Source organism: Patagioenas fasciata, chromosome 20 (genome assembly GCF_037038585.1).
Source record: "Patagioenas fasciata isolate bPatFas1 chromosome 20, bPatFas1.hap1, whole genome shotgun sequence".
Lineage (NCBI taxonomy): Eukaryota > Metazoa > Chordata > Aves > Columbiformes > Columbidae > Patagioenas > Patagioenas fasciata.
This window is the reverse complement of record NC_092539.1, coordinates 7,009,239-7,022,736: the sequence shown is the minus strand read 5'-3', so window position 1 is coordinate 7,022,736 and position 13,498 is coordinate 7,009,239. Positions and strand designations below refer to the sequence as shown.

Sequence of the window (13,498 nt, the reverse complement as noted above, 5' to 3'; positions counted from 1 at the left end):
ATCTTTCAAAGCCTGAGCCTGATTCTTATTCATCATTTCCACAAAAATTCAGTGTTTTTGGCTAGCAGTGTTGATTTTGGGTATGTCTTGTCCTGGGCTGGGACCTCTTGTGCTAAAGGCTTTAGGCACAGCTTGTAGTTTGAAGATGTACTGTCCTTAGGGCCTGCTCTTCTTCGGGCAATGGTTCTGCCCTGGCAGGATGCGATCTGTGGAGGAGGATCAAACTGTTAATGTTAACAGCCTGTTTCCGCTCGGAGTATTGGGATGGTTGAACGTGCTCATGGGAGCTGCGTTGCCTTGGCTCAGGAAAGCCGGGAAGGTGCGACTGTGGATGTGTCTTACGTAGTGTGAGACCCCAAAAGCCAACAAATCGAGCAGGAGCTGGGATCATGGGAGCATCAGACCGGCCTGCACAGGCACCTTCTGCCCTCATCCCCCCCCAGACACCTGTCCTTCCTGCTGGAGTTCGGGTCTGTGTAACATTGAAAGGGTCTGAAATGCATAAGCATGCAAAAAAAACCCAAAACCAAACAAAACAAACTTACTTTCTTTGCTCACATGGGTTTTACGCTCCATGGAGCCTGCCCAGCACTTACAATGCCCACGCCTGGGTCTGTCCCAGGGGCTTACGCCTAAACGAACTGCTTCTTGTTCACTCCAATCTATTTAAATTGTGCCAGTTACTGGTGTGAATTGTCCAGGGCTTCCTGCCAGCGCCTGAATAATGCTGAGAAAGAGAAAGTCTGGCTGGCTGGCAGGAGAAGTCCTGGCTTGTCTGCAGGTGGTACCAAGCTTGTGTGTATTCCTGCTGCTCGGCCAGGCGTGCTGGCTGCCGCGGGAGGGGAAGAAGGTGCCGAAGGAAAAAGGTCTCGCTGCCGAAGAGCCTGCAGGCTGGATCCTCAGCTGGTAAAAACTGGAGTGGCTCCACAGAGGGTGTGATGTGGTGGTGAAGGGTCTGGCTACCTGCCCCAGCCCCAGGCTTCTGGGAGAGCTGGGGAAGGGGTGGATGGAGAAAGTCTCATCCTGGGCCCTTGCACCACCCCAATGCTTGAGCACCGAGGTCTTTTCCACTACGGGTCTGCTCCCTATCAGCTACAGAGAGGGGAGAAGGGAAGGAGCAGTGCTGGGGATGTGGCTCTGCCATCGACTGCTCATGCTTGGCACTGTGGTGTTTATAATACTCCACCCAACTCCAGGGAGATGTGAGTGGGGTTGGATGCAGTTTGGTGGCAACGCAGGAGTGGGGTCGAGGGTGAACACCCCAGCCCTTACTGCTGTGTTTGAACCCACGTGGCTGCTGCCTGTCCTGGTGTCCCCGTTCCCAGCCATGGGGAAGCACCCGATGGAGACGCTCGATGCCGAGCTCCACGCTGGGCTCTGCCGGGACTTGTTGTGCAGCCGCCCTGACGCCAGGGTGGTGGTGACCAGCTGCAGGTACCTCTCCCTTGAAACCAAGCGTTTTGGGATTTGCAAAGGCTCTCTGCACACTCGGATGTCATGGGGCTGAGCCCCATCATGATGAGCAGTGCGGCATCTTCGGGTTTGCAGCATCAGGGCAGGGAAATCCGGAGGCAAACACAAAGAATTTGCAGATCTCCATGCCGGGAGGGGTGTTGTGTGCTTTGAGGGTCTTTCTGGTTTTGAGCCCTGCCCTGCCAGGCTGGGAGCAGCACAGGGGTTGGAGCTGGGCAGGCTGGGGTGGAAGGAAGGAAAGATGGACATCTGCTCGATATGGGCAGGGAAATTGCTCAGCCCTTGGCGGGGATGGCTGGAGCAAACAGCTTGTGTCTGAGCTGAGCGTGGCAGGAGCAAAACCTCTTCTGTATCACCTGGACCCGGGGCTGCTGTGCCCCAAACACGAGGCTGCTTTAAATTCACACCAGCACACCAGGAAAAAGGCTCCTGTAGCCCATTCTCTCCAGGGAGTGAGGTGTCACCAGTGTCCCATTGCTGGGGACAAACCTGTCCTTGGGCAACAGGGTCTGTAGTGATGGGACCAGAGCCTGGTCCTGGGCTGAACACGATGCTCCTCTTGGGTTACTCTGGACTCTCTTGGAAAGGACAGGATTAATTTTGTTCAATGGCAATTAAAAAGTTAAAAAGCCTTGAAGAACAAAACCAGTCCTAGAATCACCAACGCTTTGATAGATTGTTTTGTAAATGACAAACCCTTGTACTCTATTCTTTGCTTTTTGGGGTATTCTTCTGGCTTGAAACTTTTGTATTTTCTTTATTCCAACATGTCAGTGAATTAAAAACTGCTCACATCCTCAAAGCACTCATTTTCCACTCAGTCTGCAACAGTTTCCATTTGCCTGAAGTGTCTAAGTCCAGCCCTTCAACACTAATAAACTGGAGAGCTCCAGTCTGCTCCGCACTGCTGGCTCACCGGGGATTTGCTGATGCTGGTGCTGGGGAAGAAGGGGTTAAAGGTTTGCGTTGGAAGAGCAGCCCAGCTGCCTGCAGAGGCTGAGATCCTGCTCTTTCTTCACCAGTGTTTGATGGCGGGGGAAAAGCCAGCTCCAAATTCAAACACCACTTTCTAGACTGAGGACAAAATTAAACCCAGCTGCCCTGATTCACCCTCTCGGAGAAAACCAGGACGAGCTGGTTTTGGGGCTGGGCAGGCTGGAGTTTATTGCTGCTCGCAGGTTTGGGGCTTTGAGGTCAGTGATTTGGCTGGTTGAGCTTTCAGTCTGGTCCCTCCGGGTGCTCCCCTCCCAACCGGGGGGCAGCCCAGACCCCCGGGTGATGGTTTGAGGGACAGCTCTGTCCCTTGTCCTCCATCCCGTCCCTTGGCAGGTGGCTGTGCAGGGGAGGGCTGGCCACACTGGGCGGAACTGGGAGTGCTGGGAGTGCTGCCACGGAGGGGTGGGCTGTGGGATCGGACGGAGGGAGCGCAGAGCACGGGCTGGATGCGGCTGAGGTAGGTGCCGACGTTCTTCTTAACTTCTCCTTCTTCCCAGGGCTGCTCAGTTCGTATCCCTGGGCGAGGGATGCTCTGGGCAGCTCTGTCCCTCGGGGCACAAACAGGAGGGGACGTGGGGCCGGGGGATGGCGATGGGCTGGTTTAGGGAGACAAGAGGTCGAGCTGTGTCTCACAAGGTGGAGGTGCCGGTGTCCCAACTTGGGTCATCACATCCCCACGGCGCTGGGGGTGGCAGGGAGCGAGGAGCTGCTCCGTGTCCCGCTCTGGGGCTCAATCACCGGTAGCTCTGCTGCCTGGTTTATTCCTGCCCATCCCAAAGGGCTGTATGGGGGCTGGGGGCTTTTGCTGGAGAAGCAGTTGTGGGTTCTGTGGTGTTTAAAGGTGGCTGTTCTGCCCTGTCCCGCAGAGCCCTCTCACAGCCCCGCAGGATCTCCGCTGGCTGGGACTGCAGCAGGCGACCGGGCGGCTCCTTCCCCAGAACGATGGAAAACAAAGTGCTTATGTCGTTTGCATTCTACAGCACGATCTTGATTTTAAAAATGTATGTTGTGGCCATCATTACAGGACAAGTGAGACTCAGAAAGAAGGTAAGTTCTACTTTCCATTTTTCTTCTTTTCTGGCGTTTTTCTTCGGTTTCTGTGGTTCTTCTTTATTTTTTTGTTTTTTTGTTCTTTTTTTAATTTCTGTAGAGGCCGACAAAGTTTTCCTGAAGCAAGCTGAGTTTTCTTTGACTTAAGTTGAAAGTAAAACATGTTCCATAGCTGTGGCAGATAAATATCTCGCTTCTCTTTGGCTCCTTTTGTTTGTTTCTACCATCTGTAGCTTGGTGTTTATAATTTCTGAATCCCAATCTAAATAGTAATTTCAGATCTAAAGTGCCATGCAGGTGAGCTGCTTCCTCAAAGAGACTGTTTGCACTTCATTTGCCGTGTCTGGAAGAAAAGAAGGAAGGGGAAAATGGTTTAAGAACAAATAATTGCAATGGTCCTTTTTTTTTTTGCAATGTAAAAGGAAGGTTTCGAGCTTTCAGAGGCCGAATCAGTATGTGAATGCTCCAGGAGAGCAGAAAGTCATGGGGAATAAACACAATAGCTGGAGGAAATGGTCCTGGGACACAGGGGAAAATACAGGGAGGACCAGGAGCTCAATCTGCTGTTGGGAGACGGGGTTAACCAGACCTTGTATCGCCTGCAGCCCAAACTGAGCTTGTGGCAAAACTCAGCTGTCTGTGAAACCTGTTTTAAAGTATTCGAGAAGTTTTCAACTACATCGGTGGAGCAGAAGGGAGAGATTTCTGCTCTCAGATAAAACACGAAGTAGATCTCCCTGTGTTGTAGCATCATTGTAATGGGTGATTTGGCTTCTCCCCTTTTTTTCTAAACGATGCTCCAGCCCTGGGACAGTTGGGGCTTGTAACATGATTAAAACAAGCACCAGGGTCCTTTCCAGGCTGCAAAGTGAAGCTGCCGCTTGTAAGCAGGTCCCTGAGGAACAGCTTCTGAGCATAGGTGGGGAGCTCATCTAAATCATTTTTATTTGTACGTTTATTAGTGTAGGATCCGATTCCCCTGGGGCAGGTTTCACTCACCCAGCATCTCTGCCAAAAAAGCCAGCCGGGGAATATCCTTCCTCAGTTGGTTGAACTAGTCTGCCGGTCTCGGTTATCTTTTGGATGCCGTGTTCAGTGTCTGCAAGCTCTGTGCCAGCGGTGAGCTCATTTGGTGGTTGGCAGAGTCTGCTTTATGTGCGTTTCACGGCCAGGAATGGACTGGGATCAGGCTGGAGCTCCCTTGAAGCCCCGAGTTTGGGATCTGCTCACTGGGCAGAGTTGGGTTTGTCAGAGGATAAGGAAAACCCATCGGGAGGTGCAAGATTTAACCCCCAGAATGGTGTACATGGAAGTGCAGCTGCTCTTGTGCTTGTGAAGGGTGGTGAGAAACTTAGGCTGACAGCTCTCCTTGGGCAGGAAGAAATCCCCACCGGTCTTAAAGACTGGGAGTAAAGCTTCTACCTGTCAAGATCCAGAAAACATCACGAGCACATATGTTACAGAGCCTCTCTGTTGCAGGCGTTTGCAAACCCGGAGGACGCGCTGCGCAACGGGGGGCTGCAGTACCACCGGGAGGACCCCGACGTGGAGCGGTGCCGCAGGCGAGTACACGGGCCCTGGGAGCTGCTGCAAAGCAGCAGTGGGAAGCTAAAGGATTCATTAATTAAGTAATTACCTAGATGGGTTAAATGCCTGGAGCTTGGATGTGGAACCCTGCACACTAGAGCGGTTTAATCTTTAATGGGGTGCACTGGAGCAGGGACAGAAGGAAGGAGGCAGGTTTGGCATCTGACTCTGGCACAATTAAACTAATTCCTAGATGCTCAAAGTCCCCCAAGTCTTGTCCCGTACCCACACCTGAAGGCTCCTTGTGTCCTGCTCTGACATGACCCCAAATACCCCCAGACCCCCACGCAGCTTGGATAGGGAACTGAGTGACTGGTCCCAGTGTGGCCGCTCTGTTTGGGGCTCTGCAAAGAGGGTGCCACGATGACAATAACTTCTGCCTCCCTAACTGGGCAAACTCTGACTCTTCACCCCTCTTCTGTGGGGCTCACAGTTCCTCAGAGGTAAAACCCAGGGCTATTCAGCCCCAGGCTTGGTTTTCTGTCCCCCTTACCCAGAAGGAGGTGCCTCAAGTGCTGGGCTGGATCACTGGGGACGTGCAGGAAAGGGACTGGAGCCGTGTCCTGCTGTCACCAAGCCCTTGGCCACCAGCTCTGGGTGGGAGACTGTGCTTCTCACCTCTGCTGCCTGCAAGATTTGCTTTAAAAAACATCCTGTGCCACCTAATCCCTGGGCTTGCAGTGAGAGAAGGAGGGGAAACAAGCTGTTCGCTTGCTAAGAGAAAGAAAATAATACTAGTCATAGTAAAAATAATCCTCATTTGATTAGTCAGAAAAGAAACAGTTCCATAAAAATAAATATCCAGAGCTGCCGAAAAGACCTGGGGAAGTCTGGAATCTGACTTGTGCAGTTAAAGCTCTCGGGGTCGGTCCTTGCAGATCTGCTCACAGCCCTGGGGAAGAAAAATTAAACCCAAGGTGTTTCCCCCGAACAAGGGTGATGCAGCTTGTGCAGGAGAGCAGCACAGGCATCTTGGCCTTGTTTCAGGCCAGAAATTGCTTAAAATATTCTCTTGGCTTTGTGAATATTCAAACATCCTGGGGCACAGGAAGGGGGAGCAAGGGCAGCTCTTATCAAGACTTCATCTCTGCCATGCAAACCTTTAGAGGTAACAGGGAAAAGGCAACTGAACTTTGTGCCTGGGTCGCTCTCCAGCCCAGATCTGTCCCCACTGACCTGAGAGTCCCCCCCATTGAAGGACTGGATTCTGCACTGCAGAAAGCAGCTCTCGCATTGCAAGGGAGCAAAAGAAGGAGAAGCAGAGGTGATGGGAGGGCAAGGACAGCCTCAGCACTTCAAAGGCTGGTCCCTGCAGAGGAGGGACAGAGCCTACGCACGGCCAGATCCTGTTTCGGTAGCGATGTGGGTGGTGGCAGGTGATGCTGTGATGTGCGCATGTTCAGATGGAGTGTGGGTTTGGCCCCGTCAGTGTCACCGTGTCACCACATGGCCACAGTGGTCCCTCCAGCTTGATTATGCTGCAATGAAGCAGGTGCTGCTGGCACAGTGTGGGGGTGCAGGGGGCGCTCCTCCACGGTCCCATTTGGATGTACTTAGGAGAGGGACGAAGCCACGAACCCTTCCATCCTTTCTTCTCTGGAGAAAGCATGATCTGGAAATGGCCTCATTATTGTATAACATGGCCACATCTGGGGCTGTGCCATGCTGGCGTCGCACCAGCTTTGAGCTTTTCACAGCTTTGCAGGGGCTTTGTTTTGCTTTGTTTATTTGAAAGCTCTAACACCGGAGCTGTTATCTGTCACGGCAAAGGTGTCTCAGTCACAGAGGGCAAGCGTCAAGAGCATCCCACAGGAGAAACACGGGCTGTGAAATCCTGCTGCCTGCATGTGTAGGAGGGATCTGGCTCCTTTGGGGTCTGCTGCCGCCCCATCCAACGGAACTGCACCCCAGGCTGTGTGCTTTGGCTGGAAGGGATGGGAGACCACAGGGATGGGAGGTGGCAGAGATGGGAGACAGCAGAGAAGCTCGGTGGGAAGAATCCAACTTATTTCGCTTTTCAGGGCCCACCGCAATGACATGGAGAACATCTTTCCCTTCCTTTTCCTTGGAGCCATCTACTCGCTGCTGGATCCCAGTCCTTCAGTGGCCAGGATCCACTTCTTCATCTTCTGCGTGGGGCGCATCGTCCACACCGTCGCCTACCTCCTGAAGCTGAAGGCGCCCACGCGCTCGGTGGCCTACAGCGTGGCACAGCTGCCCTGCTTCTCCATGGCTCTGCAGATCCTCCTGGCCACCACCCCGTACTGGTAACCCCCAGCGAGACCAACCATCCAACCCCCTCATCCTGCGCTCTGCTGGTTCCCCCGGCTGGACTGGGTGCTGCGTGTGCGAGTGTGAGTGTGCACGTGTGTGTGTATGTACATGTATGTACATGGCTGCCAGGGAGGCCACCTGCACCCCAGGGATGCTCAGTGCAGCCTTGATAAAGGTCTTGTGCCACCGAAATTGAGCAGGGAAGTCATCAGAGAGAAGAGGAACGTCTCCCCATGGAGCGGGAAGGGGAGACAGAGGCAGGTTTCTCTCACTCCTGCTAAGGGTGGGAGGGGGAAAGCACCCGAACTGCCCCTCAAGGAAGGGGCTTATTGAAGAAAAGAAGGTTTTCTGGCCCAACTGCATTTGGAACTGGGAAGAGGAATATGTGCCCTTTCCCCTTGGTCACAAATACCCCGTGAATCAGGAAGAGAAGATCGTGAGGGTCTCACAAAGTCTTTTGGTCAGCAGACGTGGGTGATAGCAGAGTGGGGGGTTATAAAACAGCCGCCCTCCTCCTCCCTAGCTGTGTGAGTCTGTGGAAAGGGGGTTCCCTGAGGTCCCCTCTGCGCTGAGGAGGACAGGAGGCAGGTGCCTGCCAGGCAGCATAACGCGGGAGTTGACATCTCAGGGGTGACATTGTGAAGCCACTGAAGCGTTCAGTGCTCCCAGCGCTGCCTCATCTCACACCACGGGACACAGGTCCTGCCGAGGAGCCTCGCTGCAGGCAGGAGCCGCCTGTCCCAGCACAGACACCCCACAGCCGCTGACCAGCACCTCCTGGCCAGCAGCACCTGTGGCTTTTCCATCTTGGCCTCATCGTGGCAAGATTCAGAGGGATGTGCCTGGAGCAGCCGTCAGGAATTGCTTCCCCATCAAGAGCTGGACACAAAGCTCTGGGACTTAGGGAAAGACTGAGATGCTCACACAGAACTGGGGGTTTGCAGTTTACAAACAGAGTTTACTCCCAAGGGCGATATCTGTGTTCACGTGCTGCTGATGGCTGAAAACGCTCCCAGGGCAGCAGGCTGAATTTCTCCCCCTCTGTTTGTAGCCTTTCTCTGGCCGCAGGATGGCCATTACTATTTGGGCAATGTGCCGTGACCGCTTTGGTGGTGTTTTGTTTCAGTTGTTTCCTGCTGTCCGCCGCTGCCGAGCCGTGCGCAGCTGGGATTAACTGGTGTTTGCAGAAAGCTCTGGAAATGAGCAGCGTGGCTTTGAACCTCCCTGCAGGAGAATACCGCTGCCCTGCGGTGTCACCTGAATACCGCTGCCCTGCGGTGTCACCTGAATACCGCTGCTCTGCGGTGTCACCTGAAAGCCACCATGTTGGAGAGGAGGGGCTGGGATCAGGGTGCTGCAGGATGACAAACGCTCGTGGGCTCCTCTGCTCTGCGGCTGTCCCGAAGTGCCGAGGGCTGGTCCAGGCAGCAGCAGCATGCGGTGGAGCATCCCAATGCAGGACAGGGCAGGGGGAGGGCTCTGCTGTTCAGTGCCTTCTCCCTCCATGCAGAGCTTTACTAAGGTCACAGGGCAAAACCAAAATGAGCAGAAAATAAATTCCCCTTCCACCTGTCCTAAGCACTAAAGCTGTTCCCTTAACCCCGCTGTCCTCGGGGATGCTCTTCCCGAGTCCTCACTGAGCGTGCACAGATCACGGGGTGAAACACCAGCTCAGACTGATGCTCTGAGCCCTTGCCCAGCTCAGGTCGGAGCTTCTGTACCAGTAACTCCTGACCTCAGCCTAGATGTGCCCTTAGGCGAAGCTGTTTGCTGAGGTTTGGGGCAGAGTGCTCTGCTGTCCCGCAGGGGACACGAGGCCCACGGGCTGTGGAGGGTGGGCAGGACTGCGGGTTCAGCAGTTTGCTCTTGGCCACTTCTCATTTACACAGCCCCAGCAGATGTCTGGTTAATACATCCCCCCCTTAACAAGCGTTTTCTGCCTCACATGGTGCACAAGGTCCCGAACTCCTGTACATTTTGCTGCTGCTGCACATGCATCCTACTGGCAGGAAGCAAATATTCCCAATAAAAACAAACCATTGTGCTCTGATACATCCTTCCTTCAGGAACAGCAGATGCAGCTGGGTAGCAGCTGGGTCCAGCCCCAGCAGGACGGCTCCCCAGCTGCAAAGCGCTTTGCTAAACCCCACTGCAGAGCCTGAAGGGCCCCAGAACACCTAAAGAGATGTCCCTGTCCTTGGGGCCCACCTGCCCTGCAGAGACAGCTGTTTTCCAGGTGTGCATTATTTGTGCTGATCCTTTAAATTCAGCAGAGCTGAGCCTTGCTGGGCTCAGTTTTCCTTTCTAGAGCAGCAGGTTGCTACAAAGCTTGGTGTTCCCTAACTCTCCTGCATCCCAGCTCCCCCAGAGCAGGTTACTGGATGAGATGCTTTGTCCCAGCAAGTTTTCTTCACTCCTGCCTGCATTCAGCCAGATGCTTTTTCCCCATGGGGCCAAGCTGGGTCTTAAATCCTGGAGCGCTGGAGAAGTTCAGGTAAGATGTGGTTGCTCTCATTTCTGTGCTTACACCTTGCAGAGGAGCTGCCTGTGTTTCTCAAGCTCAGCACTCCCTCCTTTTACTGGTAGCTTACTGGGAAGCAAAAGCCTCATTTCCCTGGTTTTCCCCTATTTTCTCAAACTGTGTGTGGGAGGTGCTACCCCATTGGTGTATGTGTTACCTGGCTGAAATGGACAAAATTACTCCACTTGGTAGGTTTTTTTCCTTTCCCTCATGCTTTTTGATTTACAATAAGAAAGGCAGTGGCTTTATAAAATGGACTCTCTCCAGTACGTGTTGCTGTGGTTAGAAATGTAGCTGGGACTGAGATTTTTTTTGCCATGCAAAGGAAGAAATGGGGCTGCAGAACCAGCCCCTTCCCCAAATCTCCAGAGCTGCCAGCTCCTCCAGCCTCCTCCTGCCTGTTTGGTGCCTGATGCCCTGCTCGGGGAAGCTGGGGTTACACGCAGAGCTCTCCTTGCTTCTTTTTTATTAAATAAAATAAAATAAACCACACTGTCCTGGCTACAGGGAAAAGCTTGGGAACGTGAACCCTCCTGGCTCCAAAAAAACAAACAGTAAAAGCCCACAAGGCAAACTTCAGAGGCCCAACCATTGTGCTTATTTTGAAACGCTGCGGAGGTTTGTGGGAGGCAGGACAGAGCCCGGCTCTCGGCTGCTGGTTCAGCCCCAGCACAGCCCGTGGTGTTTGCTGTGTGCGGGGCAAGTGATGAGCTAAAACACCCCCTGGCTGTTCCCAAATAATATCCTGAAGCTCCCAGATTCCTGCTCCACATTGGTGTGGGGGAAGGATGTCCCCAGGCTCCCTGCAGCTCCAGGAGAGGGGGGACTGTGGTTGCATCTCCCACTTTCTGGGTTTTGGTGTGTGTGTGATGCCAACAACTTGGTTTTCGCACCTGGCTCAAAGCTTAAATGGTAACACTGTGAAACCCACCTGGGGCTGCAGAACAACAGAGTTTGGTGCCCAAATATCTGAATATGATTCACGCTGCCAGTATGTGTCTTCCTCCTGCCCTGCTGAGCCCAAGGTGTTTGGAGGTGGGGGAAAACCAAGAGAAAACCCACCACAAGCAACTTCCAGCCAGTCCAGCCCCAGGGTCCCTCCTACCCCTGAGCTCTGGGGTTGCCCCTTCCTTACCCACCTGTGCTGCTTCCCTTCCCCATCTGGGGTCTGGGGCCACGATGCCCCTTTAGCACCTCTCCTGCGATACAGGTCATTCCTCCTTCTCTGCCAGTGCAAAATCTCCCATCTCTTCTAGCACACGTGGGACTCTTCCATCTCGCACCACACAAATATCCTTAATTCTTTCAAGGAATTAGAATTCCTGTGACTTGTAGGGAGAGCAAGTAGTGCCAGCTCTACAAGTGTGAACATCCCTGAGGTTTTGTCCCCTGGAAAAAGTAATGGCGTTTCACTGCTCCTCTCTGGCACACACGGGGATGCAGTTGACACAAGGGAAATTTTATCCACTGTTTTTATATTTGTTTCTTATTTTTGATGTTTTGGTTAGTTGGTTTGGGGGGCGCTCTGCACCGCACCCCTCCCTGCGCGGGGCTGCAGCGCCCCCGTGTGGCGGCGGGGGGACCTGGAGCCGCCTCCGGGTGCCACGGGGACCCCCCCCAACCCGTGGGGACCATGGGGTGAATGGAGAGATAGACACATGGATGCTGGGTGCTGTTCTTTGGGGAGCTCGTCTCTGCCCATCAGAGCAAGCAGACGCGATGTTCTGCCTCGCTCCCAGCTGTGCATCTGCATGCAATAATTCTTCCTTGGCTTTGTAACACCCACTACAAAGCGAACTTTTGCTTCCTCCCTCCTTCCCAAATCGCTACAGAGCGTTACCCCCCCCAAGCATATAGCTGCCATCCAGCTTCTCAAAAGCTTCACTGCCGCCTTAGGTTGCTTCTTTTTGGGGTCTGGAGAAAAGCAGCAGCAAGAAAAAATATCAGCTGCAGAGAGGAGATGCTCCTTCCAAATGCAACACGGAGTTTGGGGTGACCATCGCATCCCCCAGGACAGGAGGGGCTCAGCTGCTGGGAGCTGACATATTGCTGTCATACGTACATGTGTTTCTGTAGCTCGTCGGTGGTGTCAGCAGGACTTGGAGGGTGTCTGGGCCAGCCCGTTGCCACCAGAGGGAGAAGGGCTGAGCGCAAGGGTGGTGGCAGAGGAGATGCTGTAACCGCTGCGTGTCTGTACAGCTCATTCTGGCCGCGGATAACCAGGCTGGCATCCCTGCGAGCTGGAAAATGTGAGCTCTGTTTTGTCTCGCTGCCGTGGCAGCCGATGCTGATGACAATATAAAATTGTTCTCATTAAAATATTGTGGGAGCAAACTTCAGCTTTTTGTTGGTCAGAAATCTGTGCACAAGTGTTGGGCTGCGGGGTCAGAAACGAGGAAAAGGGGGTACAGGGAGGTGCTCCCATGAGCTGAGACTTGCCCTTTGGGAGCCAGCTGGTTGAAAACCAACTGCTTTGAGGAAGGAAACTTAACTTGCAAATAATGTTCTTGCAACCTTCCCTGCTTGCCTGTCTCCTGGTTTACAGACCCCTCAGTGGTCCATCAGCTCCTGGGACCTGGCAGACTACGCATTGAGACCTTCTGCTCTAGCAGGAGTTGAACTGAAGCTGGGACAGTTCAGACAGGAAATAAGTGACATATTTCCAGCAGTTAACAGTAATGAGTCACTGGAAGAATCTGCCCTGGGACCTGCAAGCTCTTCACTTCCATGGGTCTTTTGACTCCAGGCTGGATGCTCTCCAAAGGGATGCTCTGCACTGGCCACATGCTGAGGACATGAGGATGCTGCTTGGGATCTTCTCTGCATGGGGCTGGGCAGGAGGTTGGGCAACTGCCTTTAATGATCTACAAGTCACTTAGTAACAGATGCTCGTCCTTGATGTCTGTGGAGCATCAGTTAGTGTTTACAGGTTTCCACCCCCATTTACAGCGCTGGATTTGAGCTGATAACCTGGCAGCAAGGGGCTCTGATGCCTGCTCCTGGCCACATCCCGTCTCATCCCATTTCCTTGCTGCTGGGGGCAGGTGCGAGTGCTGCTCCCAAGGTCATGAGTGTGAGGCCAACATTAACGTGAGCTGCTGTTTTGTGGGGAATTTGCAAGCTGCCTGTGCAAACTCTGCCACTGCTGGGGGGATTGTGAAGGGGAAAAGCAAACGGAGTCCTCTTCCCCAACACTCCTTCCTCAGTAGCCCACACTCATCTCCAGAATGAAATAAGATGGATCTGGCAAGGCATTGCAATTAGCTGTTATACAGGGACCTTCATTAGGTTGTTTTCTGTGCCACTGGAGTATCCACTGTCTCCATGGATCAGCTTGAGGGCTCCCAAGCTGATCCAAAGTCTGGCAGCTCTGCTGTGGGACTGTGGTCCCCCTAACCCATCCCAGCTCCAATGGGGCCTCAAAATGCTCCCCCCTTGCTCCTGTCCCTCTCCTGAGGCATGTGGACCACTTTTGGGAGCCTGGGGTGAAATCCAGGTGTTGAGGAGAAGCTGTCAGGTGCCAGCACCATGCAAGGTGAAGGTGGCCAGATCATGGCTCTTGTCCCGTGTCTGGGTCATCAGTCCCCTGCCTGTGCT

General features: G+C 53.5%; 1 protein-coding gene across 2 annotated transcripts; it reads left to right on the top strand.

The window, feature by feature from the left end:
- The first annotated feature begins 2,436 nt into the window (after positions 1-2,436).
- Positions 2,437-12,240, top strand: PTGES (prostaglandin E synthase). 2 transcript variants are annotated; one of them, XM_065854109.2, is made up of 4 exons: positions 2,437-2,666; positions 3,336-3,516; positions 4,999-5,081; positions 7,128-12,240. In XM_065854109.2, exons 2-4 carry the CDS (start codon positions 3,412-3,414, stop codon positions 7,375-7,377), a joined length of 438 nt encoding a protein of 145 aa, XP_065710181.1. In that variant the 5' UTR covers positions 2,437-2,666; positions 3,336-3,411; the 3' UTR covers positions 7,378-12,240. The 2 variants fall into 2 exon arrangements, with proteins under 2 accessions (XP_065710181.1, XP_065710180.1); XM_065854108.2 differs by lacking the exon at positions 2,437-2,666 and adding an exon at positions 2,689-2,926.
- The last annotated feature ends 1,258 nt before the right edge of the window (positions 12,241-13,498 follow it).

Coding starts and splice junctions, on each gene's coding strand:
- PTGES (XM_065854108.2), top strand. Junction 3,517..4,998: donor AAGTGAGACTCAGAAAGAAG/GTAAGTTCTACT, acceptor TCTCTGTTGCAG/GCGTTTGCAAACCCGGAGGA. Junction 5,082..7,127: donor GACGTGGAGCGGTGCCGCAG/GCGAGTACACGG, acceptor TTCGCTTTTCAG/GGCCCACCGCAATGACATGG.